Source organism: Coccinella septempunctata, chromosome 8 (genome assembly GCF_907165205.1).
Source record: "Coccinella septempunctata chromosome 8, icCocSept1.1, whole genome shotgun sequence".
Taxonomy (NCBI): Eukaryota; Metazoa; Arthropoda; class Insecta; order Coleoptera; family Coccinellidae; genus Coccinella; species Coccinella septempunctata.
Genome location: NC_058196.1, coordinates 2112909 through 2130410, shown reverse-complemented (window position 1 = coordinate 2130410; position 17502 = coordinate 2112909). Strand labels below are relative to the sequence as shown.

The 17502-nt window shown below is 37.1% G+C and overlaps 6 protein-coding genes and 1 long non-coding RNA gene across 7 annotated transcripts; 4 read left to right on the top strand and 3 right to left on the bottom strand.

The window, feature by feature from the left end:
* Window positions 1-574: 574 nt before the first annotated feature.
* LOC123318996 lies at window positions 575-1780 on the bottom strand. Its single transcript, XM_044905788.1, has 2 exons — window positions 760-1780; window positions 575-653 (listed from the first exon to the last, which is right to left on the bottom strand). The coding sequence occupies exon 1, from the start codon at window positions 1701-1703 to the stop codon at window positions 999-1001; it is 705 nt and encodes a 234-aa protein (XP_044761723.1). The 5' UTR covers window positions 1704-1780; the 3' UTR covers window positions 575-653; window positions 760-998.
* Window positions 1781-2053: 273 nt separating this feature from the next.
* Window positions 2054-4004, bottom strand: LOC123319233. Its single transcript, XM_044906102.1, has 3 exons — window positions 3667-4004; window positions 2235-3560; window positions 2054-2119 (listed from the first exon to the last, which is right to left on the bottom strand). Exons 2-3 carry the CDS (start codon window positions 3435-3437, stop codon window positions 2054-2056), a joined length of 1269 nt encoding a protein of 422 aa, XP_044762037.1. The 5' UTR covers window positions 3438-3560; window positions 3667-4004.
* Window positions 4005-6450: 2446 nt separating this feature from the next.
* Window positions 6451-7656, top strand: LOC123318990. The gene is made up of 2 exons (XM_044905781.1): window positions 6451-7471; window positions 7578-7656. Exon 1 carries the CDS (start codon window positions 6528-6530, stop codon window positions 7230-7232), a length of 705 nt encoding a protein of 234 aa, XP_044761716.1. The 5' UTR covers window positions 6451-6527; the 3' UTR covers window positions 7233-7471; window positions 7578-7656.
* A 351-nt stretch (window positions 7657-8007) lies between these two features.
* Window positions 8008-8819, top strand: LOC123319004. The gene is made up of 2 exons (XR_006538438.1): window positions 8008-8358; window positions 8438-8819. It is a non-coding gene; the product is annotated as an uncharacterized LOC123319004 (long non-coding RNA).
* A 536-nt stretch (window positions 8820-9355) lies between these two features.
* LOC123319232 (craniofacial development protein 2-like) lies at window positions 9356-9988 on the top strand. The gene has a single exon (XM_044906100.1). The coding sequence runs from the start codon at window positions 9356-9358 to the stop codon at window positions 9986-9988; it is 633 nt and encodes a 210-aa protein (XP_044762035.1).
* Window positions 9989-10135: 147 nt separating this feature from the next.
* LOC123319231 lies at window positions 10136-11098 on the top strand. Its single transcript, XM_044906099.1, has one exon. The coding sequence runs from the start codon at window positions 10136-10138 to the stop codon at window positions 11096-11098; it is 963 nt and encodes a 320-aa protein (XP_044762034.1).
* Window positions 11099-13366: 2268 nt separating this feature from the next.
* LOC123319229 lies at window positions 13367-15895 on the bottom strand. The gene is made up of 3 exons (XM_044906098.1): window positions 15884-15895; window positions 13445-14708; window positions 13367-13386 (listed from the first exon to the last, which is right to left on the bottom strand). The coding sequence occupies exons 1-3, from the start codon at window positions 15893-15895 to the stop codon at window positions 13367-13369; spliced, it is 1296 nt and encodes a 431-aa protein (XP_044762033.1).
* Window positions 15896-17502: the final 1607 nt, after the last annotated feature.

Genomic DNA, 17502 nt, shown 5'->3' with positions numbered 1-17502 from the left:
AAAGATATTATTTGAGAGATATTTTCAGGAAGGGGTTGGGGGAGGTGATTGGGCTGGGGGGTGGGGTTTGAGGAAGATGGGAAGGTTCTGATAGGGTAGGGGGTGTGGGCTGTTGGGATCAATATTATTGACTCTTATTTTTGTTATGTTTTTTACGAAATCGCTCGAACGACAATGGAATTCGTAGAAATTTTTTGATATCCGATCGAAATGGTCTCTGATTGTTGGGAGATCTGTAATTTCGTGGAGGTTAGAAATTCTCGTGTAGCTGTCCCTGTTCGAGATGAGAGGAAGCATTTTGTTCTGGAAATTTTGAATGGGCCTGAGGGGAAACGGCCGGAGATGGCAAAATGCTGGGGCGGCGTATGTGACTAGGGGTCTAATTAGGGATGTGTATAGGAGTTTTTATTCTTTTGATTTAATTTGCTGTTTTTGTTGAGCAGGGGGTAGAGGTTTTTCTTCGCCATGTATGCTTTGTTAAGCGATTTTTGGATGTGGCTATGAAAGTTCATAATCTCATAAAATCCCATTTTGAAGTGCTGGGTATGAAGAGGAAAAAAGAAAAAAGTCTATAAAGCACTTCAGTGGTGGAACCTTGTATTCAAATCATCCGGTTACATGTTTCGGCTTGCGCCATTATCAAACCAAGGATTCTGAAAATTGTTGCTTGTAAGTACAGAATATAAGGTTGAGCAAAAATTAAGGAAAGGTGAAAAACAATAATCTTACAATTTAGTTAAAATGCTCACTGAAACTTACGATTTAAAGGTTCCATTGTCATATGATAAACATCAATCAGAAAAGTCACAAAACAAAAATAAAAATAAAATATATACGGTCAAAAGGCATAATAATATGGGACCCCAAAACACAAGAAAAGACAAACAAAACAAAACACAAACAAGCTGACGTTCGTGCTGACAAAATCTTCTTCTTCCAGCCAAGGTTAACTCAAGTGTTCAATTTTCTCGACGATACAGTGGCGTCCCCCGGGGGAATCAATATAAGATTTTATATGTGTCTTTCACGTTGTTGGTCAACATCGCATTTAGTGTCCTGTATTCTGTGTTCTTAAGGTGTTTAAAGATTTCTACCTCCTCTAGAATTTCCTGTTTGTAGCCAAAATCGCAGTGATGAATAAGTTTGGTGTTCTCTTCAATATCGAACCTATGTCCTTCTTCCCTTATGTGACAACCGAAGATAGATTTATCGTTGTTTGGATTTTTAGCACTATTTAGATGTTCTCTTGTCCTCGTTCGAATGGATCTGCCACTCCTGCCCACATAAACAACGTTGCAGCCTGGTTCACCGCACTCCAATCTGTAGACGCCCGGTTTGTCCAAGTTATCAATAGGGCTCTTATTCTTAATTATGAATTGGCTCAAGATGTTATCAGATTTAAATGTTACCTTGGAGTTTTCGATCTGTCTAATTACGTTGGCGATTTTATGTGAAATGCCGCCATAGAAAGGGATGCAGCAGTATTTATTGTTCGAAGGATCTGAAGTCGACAAGTGGGGTTTTTTCATGCCTTGTTTCTTCCTTCTCCTGTCAATTAGCCTGTCAATGACATCCGGATGGTAACCATTCTCCCCTGCCAGATACCTCAGGGTGTTCACCTCCTCACTGTAAGCATCTTGACTCAAAGGAACATTGAGCAGTCTAGTGATGTATGTGTTGAAAGCCGCCATTTTATGGCCCATGTAATGGCATGAAGTTTTGTTGATTTTGGTGGATGTTTGAGAGGGTTTCCTATATATACTAAAAGTTAACTTATTTAGGTGTCTATTAATTGAAAGGTCTAAAAAGTTGATCCTCCGTTCTGACTCGAGTTCCAATGTAAAGTTGATGTTCATATGAAGTTTATTGATCCACTCATGGAACTCTTTTAGTTCTTCCTCACTACCAATCCAAGCTATCAATATGTCATCTACATATCTGAACCAAAAAAGAATTTTATCCTTGAAAGGATTGTTCGGTATGAAAATCAGCTTCTTTTCGAAATATGACATGAAGAGTTCTGCGAAGAGAGGGGAAAGGCAGTTGCCCATACTCAAGCCTTCCCTTTGTGTAAAAATTTCTCCTTCAAAGTTGAAAAAGTTTTGTTGAAGGCATAATTCTGTGAGTTGGAATACACAATTAGTCAAGTCGTCGGACATCGAAGAATCAATCAACTTGTTTTTAAATATCTGCAATGTCTGCGGGACTGGTACTGTCGTAAACAGATTGCTCACATCAAAAGAAGCCAGTATAGTGTTGTTTGGGATTCGTAAATCCTTAATTTTACTAATTAGATCCAAAGAGTTATCAACGCTGAATTCCGACTTGAAATTGATGGCAGACATTAGAAGCTTATTCAGATGTTTTGACAGTTTATAGGCTAGACTGCCACAGAACGAAACCACCGGTCTGATAGGGATGCCTTCTTTATGGATTTTCGGAAGACCATACAGTCCAGGGGTGGTGAATGACATAGGCATAAGTGACCTCCAGTTGTTGCACAGCAATGGACCAAGGGATGAAAGTTTATTCTTAAACTTAGCGTTGTATTTGTTAACATTTGACCTCGTTGTCTTGTTGAAACCGTTGTTGGAAAGGAAATCATGAACTTTGTTGATATATGCAGTCTTATTTAGAACTACTAAACAATCACCCTTGTCTGCTTTGGAGAAAAACAAGTTATTGTCCTTAATCTTTTTAGAGATAGCTGTGAGATTCCGTTTAAGATCAACTATATATTTTGGTGTCCTGATTCTGGACTTCTTGAATTTGTCTAAGATTGAAATAATATGACTACGAATTATATGAGGATTAATCACTCTGTTGGATTTCAGGAAAGTCTCAACTGCGACGACCAGTTTTTCGGTGATCATTGACTTATTATAATTTGAGAAGGAGAATTTTAAACCCAAGCTCAACAGTTTGGTTTCTGATTCGTTGAACGTCGTATCTGACAAGTTGAGTATTGGCTCTTTGAACTTTATTCCATTCTTAAGAAAAACACTTGAGCTTTGAGACATGTCCTGCTTTGACAACTTATCAATTTTTTGTCGTTGGATTCTAGTACTTTTAAGTTTGAGACTGTGAAGTTTTGACTTGTTGTGATGAATTAAATTGTTGAAAGCTCTCTCCGTCATCTTATCTCTAAGTATCCCCGTAACTATACTCAGTTTCTTATTATTTGTGTAGAGTCGGCTGTACCATTTCCTAATCTCCCACTTAAGTAGTTTTCTTTTTAGCAGGTGGATTTGATGTTGTGCAACCCTATCGTCTCTCCTAAATCTGATCTTTAACCATGTTGGTGTCAAGTCCTCCCTCAGACATGTCCTACAGAACTCGATGTGACCCATGAACCTTTGTGACTTCAATGATAACCTACCATATGTTCGGGAAAGTAAGGCCAGACTCGCCGTTAACATAATCTCATAAAATCCCATTTTGAAGTGCTGGGTATGAAGAGGAAAAAAGAAAAAAGTCTATAAAGCACTTCAGTGGTGGAACCTTGTATTCAAATCATCCGGTTACATGTTTCGGCTTGCGCCATTATCAAACCAAGGATTCTGAAAATTGTTGCTTGTAAGTACAGAATATAAGGTTGAGCAAAAATTAAGGAAAGGTGAAAAACAATAATCTTACAATTTAGTTAAAATGCTCACTGAAACTTACGATTTAAAGGTTCCATTGTCATATGATAAACATCAATCAGAAAAGTCACAAAACAAAAATAAAAATAAAATATATACGGTCAAAAGGCATAATAATATGGGACCCCAAAACACAAGAAAAGACAAACAAAACAAAACACAAACAAGCTGACGTTCGTGCTGACAAAATCTTCTTCTTCCAGCCAAGGTTAACTCAAGTGTTCAATTTTCTCGACGATACAGTGGCGTCCCCCGGGGGAATCAATATAAGATTTTATATGTGTCTTTCACGTTGTTGGTCAACATCGCATTTAGTGTCCTGTATTCTGTGTTCTTAAGGTGTTTAAAGATTTCTACCTCCTCTAGTGCGGTGAACCAGGCTGCAACGTTGTTTATGTGGGCAGGAGTGGCAGATCCATTCGAACGAGGACAAGAGAACATCTAAATAGTGCTAAAAATCCAAACAACGATAAATCTATCTTCGGTTGTCACATAAGGGAAGAAGGACATAGGTTCGATATTGAAGAGAACACCAAACTTATTCATCACTGCGATTTTGGCTACAAACAGGAAATTCTAGAGGAGGTAGAAATCTTTAAACACCTTAAGAACACAGAATACAGGACACTAAATGCGATGTTGACCAACAACGTGAAAGACACATATAAAATCTTATATTGATTCCCCCGGGGGACGCCACTGTATCGTCGAGAAAATTGAACACTTGAGTTAACCTTGGCTGGAAGAAGAAGATTTTGTCAGCACGAACGTCAGCTTGTTTGTGTTTTGTTTTGTTTGTCTTTTCTTGTGTTTTGGGGTCCCATATTATTATGCCTTTTGACCGTATATATTTTATTTTTATTTTTGTTTTGTGACTTTTCTGATTGATGTTTATCATATGACAATGGAACCTTTAAATCGTAAGTTTCAGTGAGCATTTTAACTAAATTGTAAGATTATTGTTTTTCACCTTTCCTTAATTTTTGCTCAACCTTATATTCTGTACTTACAAGCAACAATTTTCAGAATCCTTGGTTTGATAATGGCGCAAGCCGAAACATGTAACCGGATGATTTGAATACAAGGTTCCACCACTGAAGTGCTTTATAGACTTTTTTCTTTTTTCCTCTTCATACCCAGCACTTCAAAATGGGATTTTATGAGATTATGTTAACGGCGAGTCTGGCCTTACTTTCCCGAACATATGGTAGGTTATCATTGAAGTCACAAAGGTTCATGGGTCACATCGAGTTCTGTAGGACATGTCTGAGGGAGGACTTGACACCAACATGGTTAAAGATCAGATTTAGGAGAGACGATAGGGTTGCACAACATCAAATCCACCTGCTAAAAAGAAAACTACTTAAGTGGGAGATTAGGAAATGGTACAGCCGACTCTACACAAATAATAAGAAACTGAGTATAGTTACGGGGATACTTAGAGATAAGATGACGGAGAGAGCTTTCAACAATTTAATTCATCACAACAAGTCAAAACTTCACAGTCTCAAACTTAAAAGTACTAGAATCCAACGACAAAAAATTGATAAGTTGTCAAAGCAGGACATGTCTCAAAGCTCAAGTGTTTTTCTTAAGAATGGAATAAAGTTCAAAGAGCCAATACTCAACTTGTCAGATACGACGTTCAACGAATCAGAAACCAAACTGTTGAGCTTGGGTTTAAAATTCTCCTTCTCAAATTATAATAAGTCAATGATCACCGAAAAACTGGTCGTCGCAGTTGAGACTTTCCTGAAATCCAACAGAGTGATTAATCCTCATATAATTCGTAGTCATATTATTTCAATCTTAGACAAATTCAAGAAGTCCAGAATCAGGACACCAAAATATATAGTTGATCTTAAACGGAATCTCACAGCTATCTCTAAAAAGATTAAGGACAATAACTTGTTTTTCTCCAAAGCAGACAAGGGTGATTGTTTAGTAGTTCTAAATAAGACTGAATATATCAACAAAGTTCATGATTTCCTTTCCAACAACGGTTTCAACAAGACAACGAGGTCAAATGTTAACAAATACAACGCTAAGTTTAAGAATAAACTTTCATCCCTTGGTCCATTGCTGTGCAACAACTGGAGGTCACTTATGCCTATGTCATTCACCACCCCTGGACTGTATGGTCTTCCGAAAATCCATAAAGAAGGCATCCCTATCAGACCGGTGGTTTCGTTCTGTGGCAGTCTAGCCTATAAACTGTCAAAACATCTGAATAAGCTTCTAATGTCTGCCATCAATTTCAAGTCGGAATTCAGCGTTGATAACTCTTTGGATCTAATTAGTAGAATTAAGGATTTACGAATCCCAAACAACACTATACTGGCTTCTTTTGATGTGAGCAATCTGTTTACGACAGTACCAGTCCCGCAGACATTGCAGATATTTAAAAACAAGTTGATTGATTCTTCGATGTCCGACGACTTGACTAATTGTGTATTCCAACTCACAGAATTATGCCTTCAACAAAACTTTTTCAACTTTGAAGGAGAAATTTTTACACAAAGGGAAGGCTTGAGTATGGGCAACTGCCTTTCCCCTCTCTTCGCAGAACTCTTCATGTCATATTTCGAAAAGAAGCTGATTTTCATACCGAACAATCCTTTCAAGGATAAAATTCTTTTTTGGTTCAGATATGTAGATGACATATTGATAGCTTGGATTGGTAGTGAGGAAGAACTAAAAGAGTTCCATGAGTGGATCAATAAACTTCATATGAACATCAACTTTACATTGGAACTCGAGTCAGAACGGAGGATCAACTTTTTAGACCTTTCAATTAATAGACACCTAAATAAGTTAACTTTTAGTATATATAGGAAACCCTCTCAAACATCCACCAAAATCAACAAAACTTCATGCCATTACATGGGCCATAAAATGGCGGCTTTCAACACATACATCACTAGACTGCTCAATGTTCCTTTGAGTCAAGATGCTTACAGTGAGGAGGTGAACACCCTGAGGTATCTGGCAGGGGAGAATGGTTACCATCCGGATGTCATTGACAGGCTAATTGACAGGAGAAGGAAGAAACAAGGCATGAAAAAACCCCACTTGTCGACTTCAGATCCTTCGAACAATAAATACTGCTGCATCCCTTTCTATGGCGGCATTTCACATAAAATCGCCAACGTAATTAGACAGATCGAAAACTCCAAGGTAACATTTAAATCTGATAACATCTTGAGCCAATTCATAATTAAGAATAAGAGCCCTATTGATAACTTGGACAAACCGGGCGTCTACAGATTGGAGTGCGGTGAACCAGGCTGCAACGTTGTTTATGTGGGCAGGAGTGGCAGATCCATTCGAACGAGGACAAGAGAACATCTAAATAGTGCTAAAAATCCAAACAACGATAAATCTATCTTCGGTTGTCACATAAGGGAAGAAGGACATAGGTTCGATATTGAAGAGAACACCAAACTTATTCATCACTGCGATTTTGGCTACAAACAGGAAATTCTAGAGGAGGTAGAAATCTTTAAACACCTTAAGAACACAGAATACAGGACACTAAATGCGATGTTGACCAACAACGTGAAAGACACATATAAAATCTTATATTGATTCCCCCGGGGGACGCCACTGTATCGTCGAGAAAATTGAACACTTGAGTTAACCTTGGCTGGAAGAAGAAGATTTTGTCAGCACGAACGTCAGCTTGTTTGTGTTTTGTTTTGTTTGTCTTTTCTTGTGTTTTGGGGTCCCATATTATTATGCCTTTTGACCGTATATATTTTATTTTTATTTTTGTTTTGTGACTTTTCTGATTGATGTTTATCATATGACAATGGAACCTTTAAATCGTAAGTTTCAGTGAGCATTTTAACTAAATTGTAAGATTATTGTTTTTCACCTTTCCTTAATTTTTGCTCAACCTTATATTCTGTACTTACAAGCAACAATTTTCAGAATCCTTGGTTTGATAATGGCGCAAGCCGAAACATGTAACCGGATGATTTGAATACAAGGTTCCACCACTGAAGTGCTTTATAGACTTTTTTCTTTTTTCCTCTTTATGAAAGTTCAGCCTGCTATCCAGTTCGATGACTAGATATCTAACGGAGTTTTTGAGGGTGATTGTATGATTGTTAATTTTGAGTGAGGGGTTGATGATTTTGTCGTTGACCCTTCTGCTAAACACGATCTGTTCTGTTTTCTGTCTTGCTTTCGTTGAGTTCAATTTTCCATCTTTCAAAATATTTAAGTAGTATTTCAAGAAGTGCTAAAAGTTTCGACAAATCGCCTCGGAAAATGGATGGATCAAACAGGTATCGACAACGGCTACGGAAAAGGATTATGAAACTGGCTACTTGGAATATACAAGGACTGTAGCGTTCAATTTCATTGCAGCACAAAATACTTCGTATAGTAATTTGGGTTGCCTACTGATTTCGAGTTCGACGAATTTAAATTATCTCGGGGAATGTTTATCGGTTTTTTTTTCCATATGTGCCAGATACGGTAATTTCATTCAAGAAAGAATTCACTTTCGTACTCCGAAATTGGGAAAGTAGATATTTCGATTTATTCTGTGGAAATCCAAGAGTTTTGGGATAAAAATATTTTCCTGATTTCTTTCAATATTGTATTGCGAGTTGGTTATTTGATGAAGCAATATAATACCCAAATTTGGGGATCATTGGAGTGTATTGAAAGAGTATCTTTCTCCATTAGGCCACACAACATCAAAGTGAGTTTTTTTTCATACATTCGTTAATAGTTTATATCTTCATCTAGAACGATTAATATCGTACATCCCATTGTTCTAGGGCCTTTTTTTTCTTTTCCCGACTTTTTCTTCTTGAGTTTACGTTTGGAATATAACGTAAAATATAAGAGTGCTGTCGACAGAGAATTCAATTTACCTAAGATCCAAGAACATCAAGGATACTGAACGAGCGCTGCAGATTTTTGGTTTATGTTCAATTTTTGTCTTCACGAGTTTGGACTCACAGGATTGAGAAGAATTGGTGACGTAGTTTTAATAATAGTTTCAATCCTGCTGTTCATCAAACTGGTATGTACAGATAATTTCGATTTCGATTGCTGGTACCAATCAAGAATACCTTGTGACATAGGAACTTTTCTAGTGAAGTTGATTTTGGAGTTTTGACATTAATAAGTGAATATCTGAATATCTGAACCTATAGAGTAAATACACATATCAATGATCATTACCGATTGTTTAAATACAAAATTTGTCAACTGATCTTGATCAATTGAGGTGCACCTTCAATATTTTTTTGTGAAAGCTTCAATATTATTACGTTTACTGCTTAATGTTAGGCTCAAGATTTTGTTGGAAATTTCGCTAGAATTGAGCTCAAATTCGACGTTACATATTAAATTCTTTTCATATTCCCCAGGTTCTTCTCAATTCTTTTTAATTATTTTTTTTATTACCTGTCACAATATACTTTTCCACCTTTGAAATATTCTGGTCGGTATTTACGTATTTAGCCGATGTGATATAGTTTTTCATTTTTGAAGAGTCACTTTATTCAAAATACGTTGGCGCCCTTTATAAAATCATTGTGAACCCACGCCGTCTACACTGACAGCTGACCGAGGAAAAACCCAAGTGAAACTCTTCTGTGTATTGGTTTTCTTTATTAATTTTTTTGAGTAAGAGTGACGCCACAGGACTTAGAACTAAACAAGAAGAAGTATTCCGGGAAATACAGAAAATGGATGTTGACATCTGTGTACTCACCGAAGTGAAGAAGAAAGGGAGAGGAAATGAGATTATAGGAGAATATATCCATATTTATAGCGGAGTCCCGAAAGATGCAAGAGCAAAAAGAGGGGTGTCCATAGCAGTACACAAAAAGCTGAGGAAGAATATAAGAAGCTGGGAAGAAGTCGATGAGCAGATAATAAAACTGGAGATATTTAAAAACGGTAGAAAAATTGTTATAATAGGCGTGTATGCTCCCAGTGAGGACTCAGATAGGGCAACAAAGGACCACTTCTACAACCAGCTATTCAACACCATATCTGACATCGAAGACAATAAAGAGATATTCATACTAGGAGACCTGAATGGTCGAATGGTAGGACAATACGGCGAAACCGCTTTGAACGGTAATGGACAGCGCCTGATAAGCTTCTGTCAAAGTTCATCCTTAAAAATAATGAATGGATATTTTGCCCATAAAGACATCCATAGATTCACCTGGATACAGGCCACTAGAGGATTACGCTCTATAATTGATTATGTACTCCAAAAACAGAACTCGGCACTCAAGACCATGGACGTGAGGGTGTACCGAAGTGCGGAATGTGGGTCCGATCACCATATGGTTGTGTGGTTGCTGTGAATTATAGACAAACGAACAGCGCGTTGCAGTCCGAAGGAAAAGAAGAACAGAGAATGGATAACCGCAAATACAACTTGCTAAGCATGCAATAAGACTGTGAAGTTCCTATATAAAATACGTGTAGCCACCAAATTAGAGACACTTAACATGAGTAGTATGGATGCGGAAAATTTGTACAACGAAATTAAACGCAGCATTCATGAGGCGGCAGAAGAGTCTCTAGGGCATCAAGAGCAAAGACATTCACGAAATCCGGAATGGTGGTCAAGAGAAATAGAACAATTGGTTGAAGAAAAGAAGAGAGCATACGAGAAATGGTTAGGCACGAACAATGTAGATGATAGAAGAATATATGCGCTGTGTAACAGAGAAGTAAAAAAAGCAGTTATACAGAGTAAGAACGAATTATGGGAGAAAAAATGCGAAGAGATAGAAAGATGCATGGGAGGAACAAGAGTAGCAGAGGCGTGGAAAGCAATTAAGAACCTGAGAAGAGAAAACAAGGAAAGTGCTGGAATGAGTCTAATAAATATGGAAGAATGGGAGAAATACTATAGGACGTTACTCACCGAAAAACGAAAAGATTTTGAGTTAAATAACGTCAGGGTCGAGCCGAGTACAGTTTCGCCAGTAGAGGAAATAACGGTGGAGAAAGTAAGGGAAGCATTGCGGAGGTCGAAAAATGGGAAGGCTGCAGGTCCCGGAAACATCCCAATTGAGCTAGTAAAATATGGACCGGACATATTGTTGGAGACCATAACTGGGTTGTTCAATAGGTGCCTGAAAGGTGACAGGGTTCCTGAGGATTGGAATTTGGCTTATATTAGCTCGATCTATAAGAAGGGAGACAAAAGTATGTGTAAGAACTACAGAGGAATAAGCGTTATGAGCTCGATGGCGAGATTGTACGGCCGAGTACTGAAACGAAGAATAGAGGAAAGTATCGTGGAAATAGAGGAACAAGGCGGCTTTCGAGCAGGAAGGTCTTGCACTGATAATGTTTTCGTTCTCCAGCAAGTAATAGAAAAAAGGAAGTCCAGAAATTGGCCTGAGTGGTGTGTATGTGAAGGCCATATGGAACCTGTATGTGGACGCTTAGAGCGCCGTTAAAGTGGGAAATACCACCTCAAACCCTTTTCCGACAACAAAAGGATTGAGACAGGGATGCAGTCTTTCCCCAACGTTGTTCAAAATTTACCTACAAGAAACACTTAGCCATTGGAGAAGGAAAACATCAGGAATGGGAATACAAATGTCTCAACACTGTTTGACGACACTGTTATTTGCTGATGACCAAGTAATTATCGCTGGAGATGAAGCAGACGCAGACTATATGTTAAGAAAGCTGCTGGAAGAGTATCATGAATGGGGGTTAAGTGTAAACATGGGAAAGACTGAGTATCTGAAAGTAGGAAACGAACAGAAGGAGGACACAGAACTGAAGATTCGGGAATTAAAAAGGGGTAAGGAGTTCAAATATCTAGGAACTATCATTTCAGAGGAAGGTACCACAAAACAAGACGACCTTTATAGGACACAACAGGGAAAGAAGGCTATTCGTTTACTTAACTCTCTTCTGTGGTGGAATAAGATCAAATTGGATACTAAAATGACAATCTACAGGACTATTGTGGAACCAATTTTAACATATGGCAGTGAGTGTTGGCAGTTCTCGAGGGAGGACAGGCAAAGAGTTGAAGTGGTTGAAATGGACTTCCTGCGGAGAGCCTGCGGGTTATCAAGGATGGAACACGTTCCCAATGAAGTAATTAGAAGGCGAACAACGAGGGTGTTCACAAGCGCTGACAGAATTGAATCGAGGCAATTGTTGTGGTATAGCCATGTAAAAAGAATGTCTCCGGAAAGATGGCCGAAGTTGGCAGAGGAGTATAAACCACAGAACAGGCGGAAAAAGGGAAGACCAGGAAGGAACTGGATGGATGGGATTAGAGAGACTATGAGGGACCGGGCGATAGCAGAGGAAGAATGGAAGGATAGAAAGACATGGCGGTCGAAATGCGGAATGCGTAAGAGAACGTAGGAACCCCGCGATATATATATATATATATATATATATATATATATATATATATATATATATATATATATATATATATATATATATATATATATATATATATATATATATATATATATATATATATATATATATATATATATATATATATATATATATATATATATATATATATATATATATATATATATATATATATATATATATATATATATATATATATATATATATATATATATATGTATATATATATATATATATAGTAAAATAGGTTAAGGGATGTCGACCAAGTAATAAAATAAAGAAAGATGTTTACTCTTTAATCATAGCCTAGCTTTCGAAAACTCTTCGTTTCTTCTTCAGGGCAACTGTAATGGCAAATAACAGTAAAATTAAAAAACAATGTTAAAATGAATCTCACAAACTTACTGAAATCTGAGGTCAAAACAAACACAAAATAATCATGGTTAAAATGGTAACAGTTTATGCTATTCTAATTCCAGGAGTCAAATATTCTTTCTATTCAAAAATCCACTAAATTACACAATCTAGGTTAAAAGTCAAAATCTCATGAAGTCAATTTTCTAGAAACGTCAAAAACCACAGAGCACAGAACAATCACCTCAACCCGACAAAAGACATTTCACGAGAATCTCATCCATCTACAGGACCGTCAAAAAATGGTATACGGGAGTACTCCAATAAGTAGGCATATATTGGACTTAGGTTTTGAGTGTCCGTTTTTTTATTAATTGAATTTTCTTGATTGTTTCTTATATGGATCATTTCCAAAATGCATCGTTTCCTGTAGTTGTTGTTCATGTCTAAAATTCTTGCATTTTCTAGGTCTGCAGCATGTGAATATCGATTGGCGTGAACAGACAATGCACATCTAGGGTTGTTTTTCTTTATATCACTTTTGTGTAGTGTTAATCTTTGTTTCAAGTGTTGGGATGTCTGACCAATGTATGTCTGGTGGCAGTCTGAACACTCTATTTCATATATGACATTTGATTTTAGATAATCTGGTATAGGGTCTTTTAATTTCGAGTAGAGTGCTGAAATTTTCTTTTTCGACTGGGGTACAATCTTTATGGAATTTAAATCCAGAAAACACTTCTTTATTTTACCAGTTAGATTCTGTATGTTGGGTAGGCTACGATATTTAATTGGCTCATTGTTATCTAAGATTCCCAAATCAGTATTCCTGGTTGGTGTTTCTCTTTCAGATGACGAAAAGAGCAATTTGTTTAACATTGCTTTGGGATACGAGTTGTCTGATAAAAGTCTGAACAGTTTTTTTAAGTTGGTATCAAGGAACATAGGATCACATATTCTCTCTATTCTGTTTTTCTGCTCTCTAATGAAATTTACTTTTGTGTTTATCGAATGGTCTGATAAGAAGTGTATAAATCTACCTGATGAGGTCTCCTTCCTATACCAATCAAGCCTAACTCTGTCTCCCACCCTGCACACTCTTGTATCGAGAAATGGGACGGAGTTGTTGTCATCCTCCATCTCGACAGTAAACTTTATATTTGGATCAAAGTCATTAAATACTTCTAGAATTTCATTTATCCCTGATGAAGGTAGGGATATGATCAGATCATCCACAAATTTCTTAATGAAGCCTAATATAAAGGTCAATCTCGGTATACTCTTGGTAAGTAGGTAATCCATAACATACAGTGATATAATTGGGCTGAGTCTGGAACCCATAATGCATCCAAACATCTGAAAGTAATACTTTCCATTAAACATGAAGTATCCCGAATCCATAAGAAATGTAATTATCTGCTTGAATTTTTCTTGTGGTATCGTGCAGTGTTCACTTATTTTATCCCAGCTATCATCCAATGCAGCAAGAACAAGTTCCCTGGAAATATTCCCAAATAAATTGACAACATCCAGAGAGATCAAAACATAACCTGGTGGTAGTTCAAAGTTATTAATCTTGGCTGAAAAATCAAAGGAGTCCTTAACATAGTAATTGTTGGTGTCGTCATAGGCTGATGTAAGAATTTGAGCTATATACTCAGATAGTTTGCAAGTTGGACCTTTTACATCCGAAACTATTGGTCTCATTGGAATATTTTCTTTATGGATTTTTGGGTTACCATACATTCTTGGACTAGTCGAATTATACGACTTCATTTGTTTGGCTTGGATGCTGCTTATTATCCCTTCAGTTTCCAGTGTGCTGATGATTTTGTTTGTCTTGGTCTGGATTGTGGATGTTGGATCTCTGGGTACCTCTCTAAAGTTGTCTGTGTTGACAATTTCATACATTTTGGTAAAGTAATCCGTTCTGTTCATGAGTACCGTCACTGAACCCTTGTCACTGTCAAGCACCAACAATTGGTTGTTTGTTTTGAGAAAAGATTTTGTCACATTGTATAACTTCCCTATGTAGTGGTTATTGTTTTCATTTTTGTGTAGTTCACTGGTGATTATACTAGTGACCTTGGCTCTGAGGGTGTTTCTCTTGTCTTCTTCGACTAAATCCAATATACTCTCAACATCGGCTATCAGATCTTTTACTTTCACCTCTTTGAGGTTAACAGGTATGTTGAATTTTGAACCCAGTGACAATGTGATCTTAACTTCTGGTGGTATCTCAGCTCCAGTTAAATTTCTGAACCACCTATCCTGCACTCTGAAGTTAACATTAACAGATTTTTCCTGGAGATTTCTTATTTTGCTAAGGTTTTTTGTTTTTACCTGATGGAAAGTTCTATTGAACAAAATTTGTTGACGTCTGAAAAATTCTTGTAGGGTGACCGATGGTATTATATACTTCAGTTTTTCATTTATGTTGCTGTTTCTCTTGTTTGTGTGTGTAATCTTCAATTGTGTGTGTTCGATCTCCAGAGAAAGTAGTTTTCTTGTCAAATTAGTGTTAAGACCTCATCAGGTAGATTTATACACTTCTTATCAGACCATTCGATAAACACAAAAGTAAATTTCATTAGAGAGCAGAAAAACAGAATAGAGAGAATATGTGATCCTATGTTCCTTGATACCAACTTAAAAAAACTGTTCAGACTTTTATCAGACAACTCGTATCCCAAAGCAATGTTAAACAAATTGCTCTTTTCGTCATCTGAAAGAGAAACACCAACCAGGAATACTGATTTGGGAATCTTAGATAACAATGAGCCAATTAAATATCGTAGCCTACCCAACATACAGAATCTAACTGGTAAAATAAAGAAGTGTTTTCTGGGTTTAAATTCCATAAAGATTGTACCCCAGTCGAAAAAGAAAATTTCAGCACTCTACTCGAAATTAAAAGACCCTATACCAGATTATCTAAAATCAAATGTCATATATGAAATAGAGTGTTCAGACTGCCACCAGACATACATTGGTCAGACATCCCAACACTTGAAACAAAGATTAACACTACACAAAAGTGATATAAAGAAAAACAACCCTAGATGTGCATTGTCTGTTCACGCCAATCGATATTCACATGCTGCAGACCTAGAAAATGCAAGAATTTTAGACATGAACAACAACTACAGGAAACGATGCATTTTGGAAATGATCCATATAAGAAACAATCAAGAAAATTCAATTAATAAAAAAACGGACACTCAAAACCTAAGTCCAATATATGCCTACTTATTGGAGTACTCCCGTATACCATTTTTTGACGGTCCTGTAGATGGATGAGATTCTCGTGAAATGTCTTTTGTCGGGTTGAGGTGATTGTTCTGTGCTCTGTGGTTTTTGACGTTTCTAGAAAATTGACTTCATGAGATTTTGACTTTTAACCTAGATTGTGTAATTTAGTGGATTTTTGAATAGAAAGAATATTTGACTCCTGGAATTAGAATAGCATAAACTGTTACCATTTTAACCATGATTATTTTGTGTTTGTTTTGACCTCAGATTTCAGTAAGTTTGTGAGATTCATTTTAACATTGTTTTTTAATTTTACTGTTATTTGCCATTACAGTTGCCCTGAAGAAGAAACGAAGAGTTTTCGAAAGCTAGGCTATGATTAAAGAGTAAACATCTTTCTTTATTTTATTACTTGGTCGACATCCCTTAACCTATTTTACTGAATACTACGACCGTTAATTGTATACTATATATATATATATATATGTTAGATTTAAGTAAGACACGTGGTTGGTACTTTTTATTCACAAAGTAAGATGGCGGTCGGTTATCTAGCACGTGGAGGTGCTCTAACAAAGGGTCAGGTACAAAGCAAGGTAGTTCAAGTAATTGTGTATTCGGCCTGTTCGAAGAGAGGGCAGGTAACATTGGAGCACAGAGTTCACAGAGCATAGGTTCTATACTCTTATTCTTCCTTCGACATTCGTCGTCGGACATTATCAGTATATTTTAAGGGGGGTCAAATTAACATTTGCTAACACGGCCATACTGACCACTGAAACGTCCTCGTTTCACTTACTAGGCATAAACAATATCTTAATATCAAACAACATTGTTAAAGGGAGCTTGTAAACATAAAACAGTTGAATCTTTGTGTACATGGCTCTGTTTGATGCGCTGGCTCGCGCTGCGGCATTATTATAGGTGGAAAAAAGAGCCAAGCGAGAAAAAAACCACCACCGCTTACTGTTTACAGATCAGGTCAGCAAAACACTTGGAATTTCAAAAGTTGATACAATTGTCATTTACAACATATAAACTGTTAAAATAGGTTTGTGACATTGCACATAAGTTAGCCTCTACTAGGGACTCCCGTCCGGGCCTTACTTGTCAATTGCACAGAAGTTAGCCTCACTAGCGACCTCCCGTCTAGGCCTTACTTGTCAATATCACAACTGTGAAATTGAACAGAGGTTAGCCTCAACTAGGGACTCCCGTCCGGACCTTACTTCTCAATTGCACAGAGTTAGCCTCACTAGCGACATCCCGTCTGGGCCTTACTTGTCAATATCACTACTGTAAAATTACACAGAAGTTAGCCTCTACTAGGGACTCCCGTCCGGACCTTACTTGTCAATTTTACATATTCGTATTTAAAGTACCGAAAACTTATCATGGAATTTCAAGTGCTTTGGAAAACATTCAACATAAAATGAACATGAGACAATACAATGGATCATAACATAACAATAAGAATCTCATAAGGAACAGTATAGGACATAAAATCTGATGGACATGAGAATATTTCACTTCATCATGGCGCATCATTGAAACTAGCACTCACTCATCACTATTTGCTTTTTTTAGGCCAAGATCTCATTCGTTCTATTCTGGACTCCTACTCTTCTCAAGGCATATAGATCGTTTGGTAGGACTGCTTGCACTTCGAAAGGTCCAATAAATGTTGGCTTCAGTTTTTCTTCATTCGATAGATGTCACCTTCATGGAAATTTTCTGATTAACATCAATCGGTAACCTAACCTGATGTTCGAGACCTGCCAGCGTTATACTATACTCCTGGATTGCTCAACGGGAACATTTTACATTCTTGAGAGCGCTTGTCTTG